This window comes from Pleuronectes platessa, chromosome 2 (genome assembly GCF_947347685.1).
Source record: "Pleuronectes platessa chromosome 2, fPlePla1.1, whole genome shotgun sequence".
NCBI lineage: Eukaryota > Metazoa > Chordata > Actinopteri > Pleuronectiformes > Pleuronectidae > Pleuronectes > Pleuronectes platessa.
Window position 1 is genome coordinate 21,158,684 of NC_070627.1, and position 21,061 is coordinate 21,179,744.

The 21,061-nt window shown below is 44.7% G+C and overlaps 1 protein-coding gene across 1 annotated transcript in view; it reads right to left on the reverse strand.

Moving 5' to 3' along the window:
* magi1b (membrane associated guanylate kinase, WW and PDZ domain containing 1b) overlaps positions 1-21,061 on the reverse strand; it is a 130,167-nt gene that overhangs the window by 12,876 nt on the left and 96,230 nt on the right. Inside the window, exons 9-15 of the mRNA XM_053435537.1 lie at positions 20,349-20,455; positions 18,508-18,627; positions 16,362-16,547; positions 15,600-16,259; positions 6,851-6,882; positions 3,858-4,104; positions 74-165 (exon numbers count right to left, since the gene is read on the reverse strand). Coding sequence (XP_053291512.1) covers positions 74-165; positions 3,858-4,104; positions 6,851-6,882; positions 15,600-16,259; positions 16,362-16,547; positions 18,508-18,627; positions 20,349-20,455 — 1,444 coding nt within the window. The remainder of the gene's footprint in view (positions 1-73; positions 166-3,857; positions 4,105-6,850; positions 6,883-15,599; positions 16,260-16,361; positions 16,548-18,507; positions 18,628-20,348; positions 20,456-21,061) is intronic.

The window sequence follows — 21,061 nt, forward strand, 5'->3', positions numbered from 1 at the left end:
AAAATTGAGGCGACTGGTATACAAACAGAGGGATTCAGCTATGAAAGAAAGTTTGAGAGAGATAAAGACTCACTGGCTCTCCGGCCTCATTGCCTCCGAGAATCCTGAAGCCGAACCCTGTGTCCTTCCTCCACAGGAAAATGTCCTGCTCCTGGAAGTCTGGAACTGCAAAATCAACAATATTATCATTTGCATCGCCATGTTAATATAGAGCAGAGCCCATGGGAGTTCCAGTGCTAACAAGCCATGAGACATTCAGTTAAACCCCTTCATTCAAAATATCATGCTCTTGCTTCGTCATAAAGAGGGCTGCAGGCAACGGTCGGGCCACAGTGGATACTATTAGGGAATCAAACCATCTACCTTCTTATGTCAACATGCAAATAATCCTCCTCCCAACTGTTCTAAGCTTTTTCACTAAAATGGCACTATGCGCAAAAAGTTTTTCTGAAGGCTCTGGGGAAAGAACAAACAACAGATCCATCAAGAGATAAAAAATATCTATTTTGGGTAAAGGAGCGTGGGTATCGGGCTTAAATAAACTATCAAAAGAAAACACTCTCATTCATCGGTTCCATAATTAGAAATGGTCAGGTTTCAACTCCCTACTGATGTCTGAAATAGCACAGTTTTATTTTGCCTTAGCTTTTAAAAAAAAAATATATTCAGTGACTTTCCTGCAGAGTGGACATTAGTATTTAAATGGTCCGAACTGTTTCTTTTATGAAGTGATGTGTGACATGCAACTCCATTTCTACTCTTGGCCACATTCAGTAGCACTTCCCACCAAAGACAGGTACTAATACATACCGGGATGGGCAATCAATTATTGAGCAAAGGGTGTGAGTACGTCTAATTCACAGTCTACTCCCATCCATAGTAGACAGAAACGTGTGTGTGTGTGTGTGTGTGTGTGTGTGTGTGTGTGTGTGTGTGTATGTGTGTGTGTGTGTGTGTGCCTGTGTGTGCTAGTCACTAAAAAGGTGATGTGCTATAAAATAAGTATTGCACTGCAGCGACTGACAGCTCATGGTTCATGAGGCAGGGGAGCCTCAGGGGGGTTACTGGGGAGCCAGGGGAGCAAACGAGTGAGTGTGCACGAATGTGGCCTCCTCCTGACGCACATACGAACGTATCTGCTTTAAGCATGTGTATATTTATTCACATATGCACGTATGTGCTACACTTGTACGGCCACAGCTGTGTTGTATTGACCGGGAGCAAACTCCCAGGGAGATTTCCTTTTGCATCAGTACAGTTCTGCCGCTGCCAAGACCACAACCATTACCGAGAGTCAGCATGGTGGCAGAAGGCGTGAGCAGCCTGCTTCCAATCTGTTCCTACAGTCAACAGTTAAAATCCCTGCGGAGCGCGGCTATCTCTTCCCATCTATCACACTGTAACTGTGGAGGAGCTGGAAGTCAAGGGCTAACTGTTGCATCTGCACCTGCACACATGAGGGTCAACTGCACTGTAACACCCTGCTCCTGCCGATTAATAGATCCATGAGTGATCTCCAAGGTAAGGCAACTGAGCGTGAGGGGATCGATCAGGTGGCCGGACCTGTGCAGACCTATGAATGTTAGGGCTTCAAATTGAAGGTAAGTAAGGACAAATCAAGTTCTTCTCTAACGTCTCTGGTTTTTTATTTTATGTTGTGTTTAATGCTAAGGTTTTAAGGGGATTTTCTTTTTCTGGAAATCGTTTTTCCACATTGCATTTGAAGAGCTTGATCTATGCAGAAGTTTTCATTAGACCTAATTTTGTCTCCAGGAATGTATCTCCTGTAGCTGAGGCTTGAGTCCTATGGGATGTACACTGCAGGTGTTTAGGAGCAGAGCTCGGTGCAGTGTGAGGAAGTGGAGGATTTACACCTGCTGCTACAGGTCACCTGTTCTCCCTATCATTCTCTTTGTTCCTTCTTATACATAACTCACAATCTCTTGATCTCTCAATGCTTGACCTTTTTCTTCTCCTAACATTTCTCTTTCCCATCGCCTTTTATGTGTTGCCATGTCACTTGGATTTCATTATCCTTTGTGTTCCCTTTTCGCACTGAGCAAACTGGCTCACACAGTTAAGAATAAACCCATTTAAGACTCCATCACCTTAGGACAGGTATGAAGACAAAATCTCCCCCCTTGCTTTTTGTTTCTTCCACTCTCAATCTCCATTCTTCATTTTCGTGTTAAATCTAACACTATTGTCCACTCAGCACTTCATGACAGCTTCCCAACAGGCGTCTACGCTACTAGATAAGACGTTCAAACTCCTTTGTTGTTTTCCCTTGACAGTCGATCTGAGGGTTATTCTTTTTAATTGGAGCTATCCCATTGCTTTGGCAAGACTCGACAAGGAGGGGGATACGTAAATTCACTGACATCCACTATACTATTGCTGCTAATTAAATGTCCATGTGTCTCTAAAGGGAAGTCTGGTGTAAAAGTGTGTCAATGGAGCCAAAGTCGACAGCTGGACCAGAGTGGCGTAGAGTAAAAAGGAATGGACCAACATCATGTGGACCAAAATCAAGCTAATGCTCTGGTGTTGAATGAAAGAAGAACTTTAAAAGAACTCGTCGATTTGGGAAATGGTGCTGATTCACTTTCCTGTTGAGATTAAGATGATGTCTGTGTGATATGTATAAAGCTAGAGGCAGCAAGTGATTAGTCATCACAAAGTCTGGAGGGGAAGGAAACAGCCAGCCTGGCCAAGTAAAACAAATCTGCCTACCAGCCTGAAAGCTAAATTTGACTAATTAACATGTTGTCTGTTGTTGGTGGAGTAAATATCAATGAGATTATTTACCAAAATGCTAACTATTATAAACTTAACATGTAAACATTACATTAAATTCTTTATTATTTCCTTTGTTAATTCTAGGTGAATTGGTTTTCATGTTATTTTCGTGTTAGCAGTATTAATACAGTCAGCTGATAGTTTATTAAGTACACCAAGTTAGACTTGTCTTGCAACAGTCATGCAATAAATCCGGATTGCATGTTTGCAAAGTTCAGTTTTGTTTTAAGAGTTTTAAAGAGGTGATGATTTAACTGTATGGTCTATTTGGAGATTTTACAGTGTTATTCAAATGCTTCTATGGAGGAGTAAAAGTTGAGAAGTTGTTGTTCCAATTTGATGGGTTCATGTGCTTTGAAGTCGGAATGTGGGAGAAAACATGAACACGGTAAACAGAACGTGTTGTATTTGTGTTAAGAGCATTTACATATCACCTTACCATTTCTTTCCAATACTAACAAAGGTAAATGTTTTATGACTGATGACGTCAGCCACTATGTAACTCAAGTATCAAAGTTTTTGCTGACTTTCTGAGTTGTCTTTTTACGACTTTTGTTGGCTTTCACGTACATATTCCCAGTTGGAACCAAATTTCTTCGGATTATTGAGACACCTCATGGACGCACAATAGGTTTGTGATGTTGTTAAAGTATATTATATGATACGGATAGTTGTTTCCATTATTTTGTCCACCCAATTTATATCAATGAAGGTATGCAAAATAAAAAAATAAGACCTTGAATCATCACTTCTCTAAAACATTGTCCGCAAACGCTGAACATTGAATTTTTATGGATGTGTGGTTAACTATAGGATTCGATGTTAGAACATTCCAAGCACCAAACTGAGACCACACCTCAGGACAAGAGATCAAGAACAGGTCGGGTTATGTTGTTGTTGTGTAAGAGTATAAAGCAGTTACTTACATGCACAAAATTTACAGCGTCTCTCATCCCATTTCGCTTCTCCAAATCGTGCTGTACCATTTTAAACACACCAGTGGACCAACAGCCCCATGCAGCCCTCATCCAACCGCCACCAAAAATGTATATACTTACGCCTACTTTCATACATGCTCCTGGATTGGGCCCAAATCTTAAAAGGGTCCGGCTTTCTCTGGATGGTCCCGTCTGCCGGGATGTCCTGGGGCGGCAGGCCTGGCAGGGGCTGAGAGGGTGGCGGGGGAGGGGCGTTCTCGTTGAGAGGCGGAGCCAGGGACAGGTGCACGGGCGAGTCTGTGTGGGCGCTCCGGTGGCTGGAAACGCTATGCTGGGAGCTGTTCTGACTGTCCTTCCGTGATAACTGCTGTTGGAGAAGCAGATCATGGAGGCGGAATTCAGCAGTGACAGACAGGTGGAGATTAAAAATGCATGCTCAGCAGTGGGAAAGAAAAGGGGGAATCGGGGTTGTGGTTTGTGAGAAGAGACGATGAAAACATGCATTTTTTGAGGGAGTAGAAAGACAAAAGATTTCTGCTCCTCTGGGTAAAAGCAAATACAGATTCTGTGAGTGTACAATGTCAACCAGTGTTGTGTCGCCGCTTTATTCAACACAAATAACAATCAAGCTGTTTTATTTTGGTGAATTCTTTTAGCAAACAACGATCTCAACAGTTTCTCATTAACTTATTCAGCTGTTGGAGAAATGAAATGTGGCTCAATTTATGAGGGTGCATTGCTTATTCCTTTTGTTTAACAGCGTGGTATGTATAAACAAGAAACTGCATCTCCTGCTGCATGTGTAAAGATATTCACAGAGAGTAAAGCACTCATGGGGTTTGAAGTGAAGGGAGAATTTCCGTGGTGGAGCCAGAAATGTAAAACTCCTCATAAATTGCCACTGGCCCCTCAATAACATGGGCACTTAAGCGCCCGCTCAAGGATTTGAGAAGAGCGGCGCTTGAGCAGAGTAAAGCACATACAATCCAGACCTTGAGTACAAGTACCCTGTGAGCAGAAGTTAAACATCCTTCCCATGACCTTTGTCACGATGTCTGGATGCACAAAAACATACACCTTGAAGCACCTGAGGCAAGTGGCTCATCTGTTCACAGATATCAAAGTGTTTGGCTTTCAAAGCGCAGCAATGTCTTAGGTCAATAAATTCAAACTCATTACTCCCTGAATCAGCCTCAGACACCTCTGCAATTCATGTTTATATTCATCACCCTTGTTAGACATAAAAGATAAGAACTTCGACGCTTTAGCAAATATTAAGTCGCTCACTCCATCAGCGTTATGAGCGTAACCACACTGTATTGTGTGGTGAAAGTAAAAATCAATGGGCTCATACAATTAGTCACAAAACGCCGGCCTTGTTCGGTGGTTTAATCGGAACTCAAGACTGATGCTTCCCACTGACCACAAAAAATGATTTTTAATACCTTATTTTATTCCATCAAACAAAATGGCACCTCCATAAGTCATTGAGGCAGTGTTAGGTCTTGTTTTCTCTCCATCCAAATCTAAAATCCAAAATCCTGCTCCCCTTTCAAAAACAACTTCAAGTCTCTAGTTCTTTATAGATGTATTAGCGTGACCTTCGGCAGTCACTGTGCTCTCCCTCTGTGCTCCAGGACTGCTCTAATACATTGCTTTCTCCTGCTCCAATAACTTATTAAGGAGACAGAGGGAGGGGGGAGGGGCCGGAGCAATGAAAACAAATCCTTGCAGCTTCTCTGAGACTCGGCTCTGTCCTGCTTTGCCACCAGCAGGCCAGACTTCACCACCTCATTACATCACAGCATAGGCAGCTATCTTAAAGTGATGGTTCACCAAAAATGTAATTTCCCTCATTATCTACCGACCACAATGCCGATGGAGGGTCGGGTGAAGTGTTGAGTCCACAAAACACTTTGAGTCTCAGGGGTTAATAGCATTGCAGCGAAGGCAACCTCTTCTTCAGACGTAATAAAACAAAAAACACAAAATTCCTCCATACTGGTCGTGTGGTGTCATCCAAGTTTCCCAACATTCATATTAGACTTGAAACGAGGTCATTTTCACCTTAAAAGTGGGGATGCTAGTGGAGGCGAGAGTTTGTAGGGTTTTCCATTGAGTCGGTTAGGATTGAACGTGCCCCCAAGGAGGATAACAGAGGACATTTAGGCAAAAAACATGGTGTAAATGATGCCGTTTCAAGTATGAATGTCAGGGCTTTAAGACACTTGGATCACACCAAATGAGCAGTAGGGAGGCATGATTATTTATTTGTTTTTTCACGTCTGATGAAGGGCTTCCATTTACTTCAATTGGATTGGATCCGGCTGCATCACTGTTTACCCCCGGGAGTCAAAAAGGGTCCTGTGGACTCAAACACTTCACCCACCCCCTACAGGCATAGTGGTATTGAGATGAGTGAACAACTCTATACATGCATTAACATCATTATCAACCATCACCTTTATTATCTTATATATGTCAAACCATCACCATCAACTTCTACATCTAAAGCACCAACACCACCACACCTCAGTCACCCAAAACTTTCCACCTCATCGACAAGGCATCACATACCCTCCGAGTGTAATCTCTGTACGGAGGTGCCAGCTCAAAATCATCCTGCAAAAAAAATTGATAAACACACGTTCAGTCACAAAAGGGTCAACAGTGAGGATGCATTAATGCAGCGGAATCACAGGACGAGGCCGTCGCTTGGTTGCGATCATACATTCCACTCTCACACAACAAGCATTAACACCCGGCGTGATGCCGATCATCAGCATGTTAGCAACTCAGCTCATGCTGGCATCAAAGCCCCTCGTCCCAGCCCCCACCAGAGAGGAGAAGAAGAGGAGGAGGAGGGGGGGGGGGGGAGCTGATGTGAGGCTACAGGGATCCACCCCCACACACAGCATCCCATGTCTACAAACAGACCCACAACATCGGCACAAGTTCCACCTTACAGAGGGGACTTAGAGATGAAGCAGGAGAGGGGAGGCAGTGAGAAGGAGCTGGATATTTCCTTTTTGACAGATGGAGATGAAGGATAAGGGAGTAATGGATGGCAGGGAAAAAAGAGAAGTAGAAAGATAGAAAAAACAATGACTTACCAGTTTGGGGCTCTTCTTTGCAGGTGCCACCCCTGTGAGGGCAGACAGAAGAGAAACAGAGAAGAGAACGTTACCAATGAAGTGACAGTGTTTATTCCACGCTGTAGAAAAGACAGATAACGCAGACTCCAAAACAATGTCACAACTAGCTCTCCTATCCCTCGTCTCCTTCTCCCTCCTCTTCCGCTTTCCCTGCTTTTGGTTCCTTTGCTCGCCCATCCAAGGCTGGTTGTTTGAGAAGCAACGAAGGGAGGGAGGGAGGGAGTTGTGGGGTGGAGGGGGGCGTAGAGGCAGGCAGCGCGATCTATCTGCATCACTGCCGCGGCCAGCGCTCGGCTTGACTGGTGCAGCGGAAGAGTGGGGCCAGCCCCGAGGGCTCGGCTGGCTTCTCGTTACAGACCCTGGCTAACGGACGGCAATGTAAGCGTGTGTGTGTGTTCGAGGGGAGGACAGCGAAGAGTTGAGGAGGAATGACAGAATCCTGGAGAGCAACACATCCAGAGAATGAAAGAGAGAGAGAGGAGCAGAGAGGAGAAAAAGCGAGCTGTGCTCTGGAGTTCCTGGCCGTAGCATTACCCATGGAGAAGGAGTCCAAGATACTGAACATTAAATTATAGGCAACCGTCAGTTCCCCTCTTACTGAGACCATCTTCCTGTGTCCGCTGAGCGCTGCGCTCCGCTGTCGATGGCTCCAGCATCTATAGGCAGTTGCCGCGTCCTCCCTGTCTCTCCCTTTCCTGCTGTCTTTTTCTTTTTTTCCCTCTCTCTCTCTCACCTCACTGCACAGTGCCCTCCCTCCCTTCTCAACCCTCAGCATCATCGCTCTCTCTCCCTCCCATCCTCTCCCCATCCCTTCCTCCATCTCAGTCTCCTTCCCACCCCCACATGCTGAAAAACATCCATGTAGCTGCACACAGCAGCAGACAGCTCCGTGCACGCATGGCTCTTGACACACATCGTAGTTTGATGAAGGTGCGAAAGAAAGGCACGCGTGAAATAAAGTGTTGTATGAAGTTATGGAAATGAGAGTGGGAGAAGGAATGCATCCAAACAAAGAGAAGATGCAAGACTGGTTCTGTGTGTGTGTGTGTGTGTGTGTGTGTGTGTGTGTGTGTGTGTGTGTGTGTGTGTGTGTGTGTGTGTGTGTGTGTGTGTGTGTACCTTTATAATGCTTAAAATTCAAGAATGAGTGGTGCACATCCACACAAAAGCAGCTCAGGTTTGTGTGTAACACATGTACGTGTGTAACACATGTACAGCATGGGTGAGACTCAGCAGTGTTTGTTCTGAGAAAATGGGCCACTATTGTGTGTCAATCCTTTAGGGATACTGAGATGATAAGATCACACACGCACGCTCTAGTCTTCTTTATCTCTCAGACATCTGGGTTCATTCAAAGCTGACAGCCCCAGCTGTGGTACGTCTGCAGCTTATTTCTTCTCTCCTTCCTCTGCTCTCCTCCCCCTCCTCCTTCTCCCCTTTTCACCTTTTTTTTCCAATCAATAGGAATCCTTCATTCAGCAGTGTGTAGAATTTGACACCTATGCATGTCTCGAGGTATGCATGCTGTCAATCAAAGTGTAATGCTGGCGTTTTATTATTATTCATCCATCTACTGCAACTGATCTGCTGCTGTTGTCTTTCGGTGCGTCCCGGCCCTCTCTCTTTAGCTTTTATAGCGGAACCAGTCATACACAAAATGTACAAACCCGAGCAAACGCAGATTTATGATTTGAGGTCAGACAGCCACAATTTTGTGATGTTAAAGTAAATAATCGAGTTCTACTGATTAACTGTTTATCAGGTTACTGTTAATCAGATCACTGATGAAAGAAAACATCATTAGCTGCAGCCTTAAAACCATTAAAAACGGTGAAAACAGCTGTGCAGAGGTTTGCATAACATTGGTCTTCCTGTGTATGCGTGTATGTGTGTGTGTGTGTGTATGTGTGTGTGTGTGTGTGTGTGGGTGGGTCGGGATGTCAGAGTGTGCTTGAAGCTCCCAGATCAAAAGGTATTGTGGATGTTTGGGCCAACCTTCAGGCCTAATTACATACGAGAGGGAGAAAAGAGCGGCGATCGGGCCTGGCCTGCACTGACAGCCTGAGTGAGAGAATGCTGACTAAATCCTCTGCACCCCCAGCGCTCAATAATTTCCCAGTCCTCCACAGCTCATTTTATTTTGCTTACTAAATCTTCAAAACTGTAGCCCTTAAGAGTGAAGAGTGAGGGACTATTACACCTACAGGGCAGTAAATACGCATAATGTGTGTCTTTTATGATTAATGACATATCCTCAGATTATTATGAATTCCAGTGAAACCAAAATAATGAAGTAATCAATTAATTTTGATTGCAGAAATAATAAATGATTTATATTTACAGTTGTCCTGTTTCACCGTCTGGAGGAAAGCAATCCATGAGTTTCATCAACTTGTTAGTCCGGTTGACTCTTTTGTGTGCACTGGAAATAACAGGCAGTGGAATGAAGACGACTGTACGTTTGAAGGCCATGGCACAGAATTGCCACAGGACCTCTGGTGTGGATATATTGTATTCTGCTGAACTCTGCACAGGTTGACGGGACACACGGCGCCCAACGGCTGCAGGCAACAGTTTCCTTCCACACACAGGAACTGTCTTACAACCTGGCAGCTCACCAGTCACTAAACGGCAGTCATTACTAAGCAGATTATGTTGTCTGTCCACAGTTCCCGCGTGTGTGTGTGTTCCATGTTGCTAGATCTCAGCTGGGAGTGATGGCTTCCAACAGGCAGGTCCATCTGTCACGTGGCGACAGTGCATGGTGACCGCAGGAGAACCAACAGACGGTCTCAAAGCAACGGTTGTTGTGGTGAGCTGCACGGTGAAGGAGTGATAGGCTCCCATCAGCTGCGATGTGACAGCCCAGTGGAGTATAGCTCCATTTAGCTTTCTCTGCGTGCGTGTGTGCAGGTGTGTGTGTGTAAACACTGGAATAAAATGTGACAGAGGTGCACAGGCAACAGGCAGGATGAGCGTGCACATGGAGGGAAAAAACTGCAAGGGAGCAGTTTTTCTTGCAATGAATATCATGGCACTATATAATCGGGGGGGAAAAATCAGAGCTGCGGAGTGGTCTCTCCTCTGTATTGTGTGTTCCACGGCTTTGAGAGAAAGCAGGGGTGAAATCCCCTCCTACCACAAATGCACACGTTCATCCAGAGGAGACCCAAGTGCAGATTATCAGCAGAGCATTGTCATGGCAACAAAAGACGGTGCTATGGTGGAGATTTACGACTCGCCCCGGTGGCTGTGGAGGTGTGAAGATGTGTGAGATTGGTGGTGGTGGTGGTGATGGTGGTGGTGGTGGGGGTTGAGGGAGCGAGAGGCTCACCTTGTCCCTGTGCAACAAGCGGTGATTCACCGGCTCGAGCCTCCAGCCAGGCAAAAACGAGCAGAGGTGAGTGGTGGGCACCCGTAGGCAGGCCGGCCACCTCCTCCCCATCATCATTGCTTTTCAGGACTGCAATGCTGTTCTTTATGGTGCCATCGGAATGTGCAGTCAGCAGAATTTTCAATGCAAAGTGGGCAAAAATACAACGCTTCCTGCCCATACAGTGAATTGATTTTCTATTTTTTTCTGTGCACAGACCCATCATCAACATTTATCTCTTTCTAATGGGCGTGTACAAGGCTGTCCACAGTATATGGGGCCTTATGAATGTGGATGCCGGTAACTGTGGGGTTTGTTTATGGGGGTTATGTAAGTTCAAGTAATTGTGTTTGTGCCTCTCACTGTGTGTTCTCAAAGAACGCTGATCCGTGGAGTGCTTTTTGACAGGAGGCACTTACAAGCTGTCTGTGCTTTTGCCGAGCATTATGCCAATAAGAGCCATGTAGTGTGGCATTGATCCACTTGGTGTTTTTACCCTCTTTAAAGGTACATGCCCAGAAAGGGAAAAAACCAACAGGAAAACACACATTTCAACCTGTCTGTCTTTAAGGGGACAATAAATCTCCCTTCAAACTGCACTTAAAGGCAATGAGGGGAAACGCAAACAAGTACAAACAAGAGCAAGTACACCCTCTTGTGCTTTAACGCTACGGATGCTTCGCACATGAAGGCTCCTCAGAGTTCCCAAGTAGCCATGCAGATAATGTGAGGTCTCTGAGACATCTTCGGGTATTTACCTGTTTATTGAAGACACATAAAGGAGGTAACTGTTCATGCTAGGGTTCATGAAATTGTTTAACACCACTTGCATTTGTCAGTCCCTCAACCTGCCATTCGTCCTTCTACTGGCTGCGTGGGAGGGAAAAAACGGCCCATCTCTCATTCAGGAGAAGAGGCCTGATTGCCTAGCAGGGACTAATAATGCATGTCACCGCTGATTGATTTGAGTCATGAAGTGGGGGAGAGAGAGGATTGAGAAGAGAGCTGAGCATCGTGGGGGTTTCTGCGCTGCTGTTTCATCATCTCTCTGATCCTCTGACGTCCGCCCCTTCTCTTCCTCTCCCTTTCGTCCACTGCAGCCCTCCATCCCTCCATTTCCTTACATGGCTACAGGCAGTTGCTGAAGCCAGGCACATATTACCTTGCTTTCATTGCAGCACCTGCCTGGCTTTACAAACAGGTAAAAAAAAGAATAGAATGGGGCTCAAGACTCTGCAAATAGGCTTCATTTTTCTACAGATGACTGAAGACACGAGCTGCTGAGCTATTGAGAGGCTGTGTTTCAGAAATTGTGCACCCAAACAATTTCTCTCTGATAAAAGGCTGTGCAGCAGGTGCATGCTTCCCTATGGACACTATAACATTTACTCTTACTTAAATGGAGCACAGGAGAGGAAATGAGCGTCTGTGCTACAGCAAGGCATCAGGGGCTGATTTGAATTATGTCATTGCCTCAGCAGGGGCAGGAGAAGACAGACAGGGGAGAAATGAGCACATTTGAGCAGTGTAATTAGGCAAATGAAAGAACGATGTTTCATGATATACAGACTTGATTCAAGTCATAAATCATGCCCATGTGTATAGGTAATACATCCCAGAGTACAAAATGGGTAAAATCACACGTGTTCGACCTGTGAATCTCTAGCCTGATGATGGCTCTTCCCCTGGGCGAATTAATTTGGCCGAAGAGGGAAAAAAAATTCACAGCCAAAGTAGCTTGTTTTACAAAAGCCTTTTTCAGATGTGAATTCAGACGCAATACGGACACATAGAAATCTACGTAGCATTCAGGTGAGGGGTGGCGCAGCACCAGGAGGCAGGACAAAATTAATTCACCATCCTCTATGTGTGTGACATTGCTTTTTCATCCTGAGATATTTGTTTTCTTCAGCCTTCTTTCAGTTTTGTGTCCGCCACGTAATGTCATCAACACATCCACTCGCTAGCGGTGAATCCTCAGGAGGATCTCCGGCTGTGTTCTCACATTGGCACACTCGCACATTCTCCAGAGTTTTTACTAGGGGGGCTTGGGGGAGAAACTCCTGAGAAAGTCTCCGAGCCTCTCGGTCAGACATTTGCTTACTCCCATACAGCCCCTCTGGGGAATGCCAGCAGATTACCAGGAGTTCAGTGCAGATCTGAAAACAGCTTCGGATAAAGAGAGCAAAAAAGCAAACTTTCCATAAGTGTAACTTGGTTTCTAGTCCACAGTCTGCACACTGTTCCTTGTGTGGAATGAAAACACATGTTCATATTTTCAAACATGCTGACTTGCGGACGCTGCTCTCGGTGGGAGAGGGGTGGGGGGAACACCGCTGTGCACAGCCTCCTTAACGAGTGTGTGTCTTCACGCACAGATCCTCAGGGATAGGCTCCCGCCTTCATGTGGGCGAGCGGGATGTGAATCTACATACCGGCAGTGGGGGGTCGAGACAGAAAGAGAGGGATACAGGGGTGGATCTCCACCAATTAGGACTGTACCAGGGTCTTTTCTGCCTCAAATCTTTAATTGGATGTATTACTGTTCCTGTTTGTTCTGACTGTGAGTGTGTGTGTGTGTGTGTGTGTGTGTGTGTGTGTGTGTGTGTGTGTGTGTGTCAGTGTGTGCTTACATGTTTGGATGCAACCGGTGTTTGCAGGGGGAGGAAGAGATTCTTGATGGATGGAAGGAGAGCGAGTATGATATGATATGATGTGTATGATAAGCACAGCCGACATCAGGACCCCAATTAGAGGCCAGTACGCCTCGTTTCTACAGGCGAGGCGAGAGAGCAGCAAAGAGAGGAGGAGCAAGATAGTAATTAAGGTGCTGCATATAGAGCCTCAGTTTGATGTCTCAGGAGTTGGCCTGTGTGAATACGTTTGACAACACACATGGCATGTGAATGATTACCAGGGCACTGATATGCAAGAGAGTGCACGATGCAAAACAAAATCGCCATTCGACAGAAAGAAATCTCTTTGAAATCTGATCACTTAAACTTCATTGAGCCCTGCGACTGCAGTCATTCTTTAATCTGCTTCTTTACAATGCCACACATGAGCTGCTTGAATGTTCTGTATCTGTCCATAGCGTACACGCCATTGATAACTATAGATAAATTAGCACTGAATCAATTAGTCCAGAAATCATAACGCTCTGTGTCAGTTTAATGGACCGCGTTTAGACATCTGGGAAGGTCTAATTGACATTTTTACTGTTTTCTGACATTTTTATAGACAAAAACACTAAATTAATTGGCCAGAAAAACACAAAATCATCAATAAATAAACAACAACAAAAAAATGATATATATATTATTAGTCGCACCCCTCAAGCAAATATAATTACGGGTCTTTAAGAAAATTATACTCCTAAAACATATGCACAGGCTGATTTTTATTAAAGACTTCTATTATGAGGTTACTGTAGCACTACTTTGGTTCTGTATTACTGTGTTGTGATGATAGAGTCATCAGGTTCATCAGCAGAAAGCAATATCCACCAAGGCCCAACAGTCCCAAATTACACACAAACTCATATTAGTTCCCTAAATAAGCCATGACATTTTCCCTAGAGAAAAAAGCTCTATCCGCGCCCTGATCTAGATCCACACCAAAATTGAATGGGATCTTTCCTGATCCGCACTGCATCCTCCATTAAGTTTTATGGAAATCCGCCCCGAAAACATAACCTCCTTGGTGGAGGTTACCAGCAACCAGGAACGTGCATTGAGGATTCTTTAGCATTATTTATTTACATAAACACCAGATCAATTAAACTGAATTTAATGTTTGTTTCCTGCGTTTGTATGCTTCTTAGCCTGTTTGCTCCCTTCACGCTGAACTGTAATTATGATTAAAAAAAAAATTCGGGTACAATTAAATTAGTACCATATAGATTATCATCATCCATGCCTTTGTGTTTTATCTTAGTGCCATTCCTCCTATCACAGACTGTCTGCAGCTATCAGAGCCAGCTAAACTGCCGTCTGTTTTAATGACAGCCCATGATGATGCTCTATCACTTTATGGGGTTTGTAGTGTGTGTAGGTGAGACAGAGAGAGTGACAGAGTGGAGAAAGCCAGACGCAAATTGAGGTGAAGTTCCAAGTGGAGAGAAAGACCGAGATTCAATGCAAGACTACAATGTGACTTGGCTACTGTTCATCTGACCAATATTCCTTTATCAGCTCTAAGCCTCCAACCCTACAGTGGCTATAACTGCGCTGTGCACACACAAAGACAAAACAAAACCTTTTTGGTTATTTGAATTAATAAGCCCCAAAGCAAGCTATGGACAGCCTGACAGAGAAAATGGTCCAATTACTTGTATCACACAGTGCGTTTAGAGCTCTGAAGATCTGAGAGTCTGAGGGGGATTGGTGAGAAAATACTGAAATTCAATCATTTCAGTTCTCTCCTCGATTCAAAATTGCTTTGTTTCCAATTAATGCTACGTCTGTGAGACACAGATTTTCAGTCAGGAGCCGTGACAAGAGCCAGGTGGGGCACGTTCAATAGCAGCATTCATTCACACTGTTTCTGCAGCGATGACAATGACCAGTGAAAAAGTCTGTCAACAGCTAAATGTCACCGTCTTCAGCTCATACCAAGTCAAGGAAGCAGGTGGGTGGATAAAAGCAAAGCAGCCCCATGTTTTAACAGACTCTAGCATGGGCGTACACTACAAGCCAAAAAACAAACTAGACATGTTCTCAACAAACAGAAACAGAGCACCAGACAGACGGGAAGAAAATAAATGTTTCACACTCTCTGACCTGAAACCCCAACTAAACCTGAATTTTCTTTCCTGTGTTTTCCCTTCTTTTCATAGTACCTTCATCTACCCTTTTAACCTCTCTTTTATCTTCCACCTTCCCATCTCAAGACAGCAATAAGGTTCTGACTGTTGATGCCATTCAGCGTAAAGACTTCCCTCTCTATTCCCACTTCACTTCTCCACGTCCTCAAGTGTTATTTCAACTTTCTTTCTTCCCCTTATCTTGCCTCCTTTGCAATTGCCTGTTTGCCTCCAACCTCTATTTACATGAATAAATTAATATGTATGTCAATAAAAGCTCTATATGAGCTGGGGCAGCCTGTCAGGCAGAGGCCGATTATTTCTTGTCAACTGCATCAAGCAGATACATGAGGGGTTTGCTTTGTTTTGCAGCACTCCAACATATGGACACATAGACCAGAAAGTGCTGTATAACTTGACACCTGTTTCCTCCACTTTACTCATCTCCATCTGCTCTCACTATTTACAATACAAGTGATGAATGTACTGACACGACGCAGATGTTTAAAGAGAGATCGGCCTGCACTCACCTCTCTGTACCAGCATGGTCACCTCTCTGCCTTTGGGACACTTGCTGAGCATGTCAACCACCTGGTTGTGAGACATGCTCTGCACGTTCCTCTTGTTCACCTCCACGATGATGTCCCCCTCCTTGAGGCCACGGCAGCGAGGGTAGTCCACGATCTGCTTCACCCTCTGCCCCCCTCCTCCGGGACTGTCGGCAATAGTAAAGCCGAAGCCCTTGTCTCCTTTCTCCATGTGTACGGTGATGAGTTCTGGTTGCGTGGCGATGGATGAGGCCAGGGTGACCGAGTCACTGGGGTAGCCGTGCTGGGAAGAGGTATCGGAGGCCACCTCAGCGGAGGGGCTGTGGGATCGCGGGAGGCCATTCAGGGGTGCGCCACCGTTGTTCAAGATGTTGTTGTTGTTCTGACTGCCGTGGCTGGATGGGGAGTTGTAGCTTTTGGTGGCATCCTGGCCGTTGACGATGATGGGATCTTTGTTTTCAAGAATAGCAACTGAGGTAACCAGGCTGGTGTTGGGGTCATCGGGATCAAAGGGGAGTGGGTAGCCACGGCACAGCTCCAAGTTGACCATGGACCCAATTGGGATGGACTGGAAGATCTTTACAACTTGGGCATGGGTGTAGCCAAGTACACATGTATCGTTGACGCTCACGATTACATCACCTTAGAGGAGGGAGGAGAAGTTAAGTAAAGTGTTATCTGTATTCTGCCAAAGTTTCCCTTAACAGCCTTCCTTCTGGTAAACTTTAAATTCAGTACACCCACCTGTCTCCATCTTGCCATCCAGGGCTGCAGGTCCATCAAGGACCAGACTCTTTATCTGTAGGAACTCATCTGGCTCGTCGCCTCCTACGACAGTGAAGCCAAACCCTCTACGACTCTTTTTCAGCTTGGTGTCGATGAAAGTCCCATTCAGCTCGGATCGGTTCCGAGTAAAGAAAGGCTTCCCCCCTGAACACACAGACACAGATCATTAACTTTAGACTGTACTGGTAGACAGATGTAACAGAGCAAACTGTATTAAGAGGCTCTGGATTCGGTTTGTTCAATGCTGCCATTAATCAAAACATTTAAGTTTCATTCTCTTTGACCCTTTAAAGTGCATGAGTTTAAAGCAGTGTTCAAAGCAGAAGTTTAGACATCAATACTCCAAAGGGGACATAAAGTACTTTAAACAATACAAAATGTCATTTTTTTTAGCATGATGCTGAAAATTAAATGATTATGATGATATTTTCTGTCACCCTTACTTACAATGGTGAAATGACATACATATGTGCATACGAGACGGTTCTGCGTTGATAAGTAGCTGCAAATTATATTCAACACTGGTTTCGAAGGTTTAATTAACAGATTTCTCCATTAAACACATTTCAGTGTGGTGTAAAGCAATGATAAGTACTCAGACAGGGCAATCCAAACCCAATTAGTCAGCCTCCCTTCCTTTCTTCTTGCTTTTTTCTACATCATTATGTATCATTAAGAATACTAGCAAGAGAGATAAGAGATGTTATCAGTCTAAATCGAAGAAATGGAGTGTGGTATTCACGACTGCGAGTGAGAGGAATGAGGAATTGAATACACGGAAGAGGAGCCACATCACATCATGTAGTTCATACTTAACAAAAATGAATGAGGAGTTGTTCATTGAGGTGAAGGGAAGACACAGGGTGAACAAAGACAAGAGGAAGAAGGGAGTGAAGAAGCAGAGACCACAGAGGAATGTGTTTAGTGACCTGCCGGACCACATTGGCTGATGGCAGCGCTACAGTTGATGCATTCAATGAAACATGCATAACCACTGGACCCACTTGGTGTCCCTGTAGTTTTGTGCATTGTGTATGTGTGTATATGTGTGTCCGTATATTCGTGTGCAGCGCCTTTGAATTACATTTTTCAGAACAGGCAAGATGCAACAAAACTGCGAGCTGAAATGGCGGCTTTATCCACCAGGGATCCACAGATTTAAGAACAGACCAGGAAGCAGGAGAAACATGAAAGCCAAAGAGTGAGATAAAGAGATTTCAAATGATGACTTTCTCCGGAGGAATGTCAAGGCCCAGGACTGCACAGAACAGTAAAGTTGGGGGGGGGGGGAGACAGAGACAAACAAAGATCGAAAAGATGGAGAGATGGACAGAACAAACAATTGAACCAAAGCAGAGAGAGGGGTGGGTCGGGGGGGTGGGGGCAATAAGACAAAAGACAGCGAGATGGCCAATGTGAGCTATAAAATAGAGAGATCGATGAGGGAGAAAGGAAAAGGCAGCTGATAGAGCAGCGAGGGAGAGTAAGAGGGGGAGACAGGGTGAGGCAGTTAATTCTCTGGCATGGCTGCGCTAATTAGACAAGCTGCTAGTGGGAGGCTGGTATAAAAGGAGCTGGCAACAAGGAGAGGAAGAAAAAAACCACAGTAACGGCGAGACACTGTGTCTGTAGGTGTGAGCGCTGGTATATGACGGGTGAAATCAGGGCACTATTTGATCCGAAATTTGAACAACATGAGAGAGGTTCCAAGAGAATCAGCATGTGGCCACAGTAAATACGGAGGGAGCATAGTCACATCCAGTGTGTTGACACAAAAATACAAACATGGCGTTGAGCGCTCTGTTGGGAAAAAAAAGTCTACTGTACATAACCAATGAGTTGAATTTGACTATACTTATTATGAATATGTGATGAAGCTTATACAAGGAGCTGCTTTAAAGTGTCAATTCATAACTGGTCCTCCATCATGAAAACTCAAACATGGCCTGGGGCAGCAGCTCAGGAAAACATACCACGGTACGAGCTGAATTTGGTTTGACTCATAATAAGTCCCTCTGGGTAGCACGGCACAGAAACAGCAATGTAATGAATAATACTATTCTCACATGGTTTTCAAGCTCATAGCGTTAGATGAAAAACATACTTTTTTGTCCCATGGCGTTGGGGACTGGGGGTGCCGTCTGAGGGTCCCTGTAGGTCTCCTGGTGGTTGGCAGCATAGCTGGCCAGAGGGGCACCAGCCAATGTCGAGTCCTCGATCCATTCTGCAACAGCAAAAGCCAAATGTTCTCTAGTTCGGGTCCAGACAGGTGCATAGCTGCCCTGCTTGTGGAGGCAACCAGGGCTAAGGGCTCTGGGACACGGTGGCCTACTGTGCTGCGAGTTTGGGACAAAGCCGGTCAGCGTCATTTGACGCTAGAGATGCAAGTGGAGCTAAAACTTCTCTGTGAAAATAACAGATTTCCTGCTCTGGCTTCTGTCTGTTGTCAGTCTTAAGTTAAAAAACTTCCCACCGAGCAATAAGTGAATATGGTTCAAAGGTCTAACAACCCACAGATCACCCAGATCACGTGAGACCAATAAAGTTTCACAAGTAATGAGACTAAGGGTAAACCCAGGTTGAATGGGCGTTTTAACACTGTTTCATGTCGCCTAAAAGTAAAAGGAGGTGTGTGGAAATTGAGCGACCCATTAATTCATAATGGCAACCTCCTTTGATAAATCACCTTGTTGCAGAATCATGGCACCGATCGCTCTGCAGCCTTCATTTATATTCTTTACAGTGAGGTGGAATCAATGCAGAGGTGAAAAATGGTAAAAACCCTGCTTGAAGGTATTGAGTTATTCCTTTTTTTTCTGAAGAGAGACGGGAGTAAAGTCAGCAGGTAATCGAGCGGAATCAAATGATTTCTGCTGAATGTGCAGAAGGTGGAGCTTGATAGGAGAATCCCCTTGTGGGCTGGCCTGCATTTACAATTAAACTCACTGCGGGATGTCCGGTGAATGCATTTGAGACAGGAAGCAGGAGTGGGTAAAGAGCCCCTTTCAGACAGCCTGTTACAGGCGGGAATGTTACACCTTTATTTATCCTCGCCATTCTGTATAAAAAGTACAGAATGGGCGGAGCATTGTTGTTCATGGAGTCATGTCAATATCTGTGTTGAAATAAAAAGCTGACATGGCAGGCACGTGATAGCTGTGTTTGGTTCAGTACTAGTAAACCTGGCATAATGGTCTTTACGGCAATATAGTGGGATCTCTGTCTCTATAAAGCCCCTTTTCCACTGGTCAAAGAAAACAATAAAATCCACTAATTCAATGTGAATTCAGACAAATGACTCTGCAGTAGACAAAGTTTTTTTGGGAAATATGACACCAGGTCAACACGCCAATTTCTTCTTTTTTATTTTGCTAGTCTAGACGCTGATGCTGCAACTTAAAATTAATGGGGGAGGAATCAATCCCTTTTAAAGTGGGTTTATTCACATTTATAAAACCTGTTAAAGAGGTATAAGGGGCTAACGTGTAGGTTGAGTTTTGAAGCAAGAGCCTTGTTAGGGCATGCAGCAATATTAGTTTTGTTAATGTCAACACTTTCTTTAGTGACGGAAATTAGAAAGCAGAACGAAGCATTTTCAGTTACAGAGAAACTTACCTGTTTTCTCCTTTGGGAGAAAAAGCTTTTAAAGTTATTACCACAAACAAGTATCCGGAGACAGCACGAAAACAGAAATTAACCTCAAAAGGGCTGTGCGGTACAGCCGCAAATAATAGTTATGCCTTTATGGAAGAGCACTTAGCAAATCATAGGCAGTAGCAGGCAACATCAAGTCAGACTGTAGCAGTAATTGGAATAAAGACAAACACAGTCTCTCGTTCTCATACAGACACATAGGCAGACGACTCAGTCACACACATGAACAGAAAGAAAGGAAATGACGCCCTTAGCGGGGGCTTGTGAACAAACCTCGGATGTAGCGCTCACCTTCAGGTGGCTGCTGGCTTTGCGGCTGAGGCTGCTGCTGCTCCAGCTGCCTGCGCCTTTTAGCCTCCAGCACTGGATTCTCATACTGGGTCTTCCTGTTGATATGACTTTGGGATGGTGAAAGCAGGGACGAGCAGACGGAGGTATGGGATGAGTGACAGGGGGAAATGAATAATAAGAAAGAAAACAAGAATACAAAAGAGGATGTAGGACAAATAGGGAATATCAGCGGGAAAGTGGAGCACCACGGGGAGACAGACACAGAGAAGAGGAGGAATAAGAGAAGAGAGGGAGGGGGAGGGAAGGTCAAGAGAGGGAGGGGAGACATGGCGATAAGCTTTGATCAATAGTGGCACAATACACATGCATCCATCCACGCAAAACTCCTGTCTGAGACATGTAGTACACAATCACACACACTGATCACATCACATAAATCCCATTGTGATGATGGCTTAATTCACAGAAACTACAAACATCTTTCACATCACATACCAACCCTGGGGGAGATTTTCTACTAAGCTACTAGCACCCGAACCAATGACACCTGGACGCACCACATTATACAGCAAATGAGGGAAATGGTGAATAATGTATATTAGAAAAAACTAAATGCAGGAAAAAAATAGAAATGCTCTGAGCCTGCAAGTGCTGCTTTGAACAACATCTAAAATGCATGAAATATATTCATATTAATGATGAATCCTAGGTTC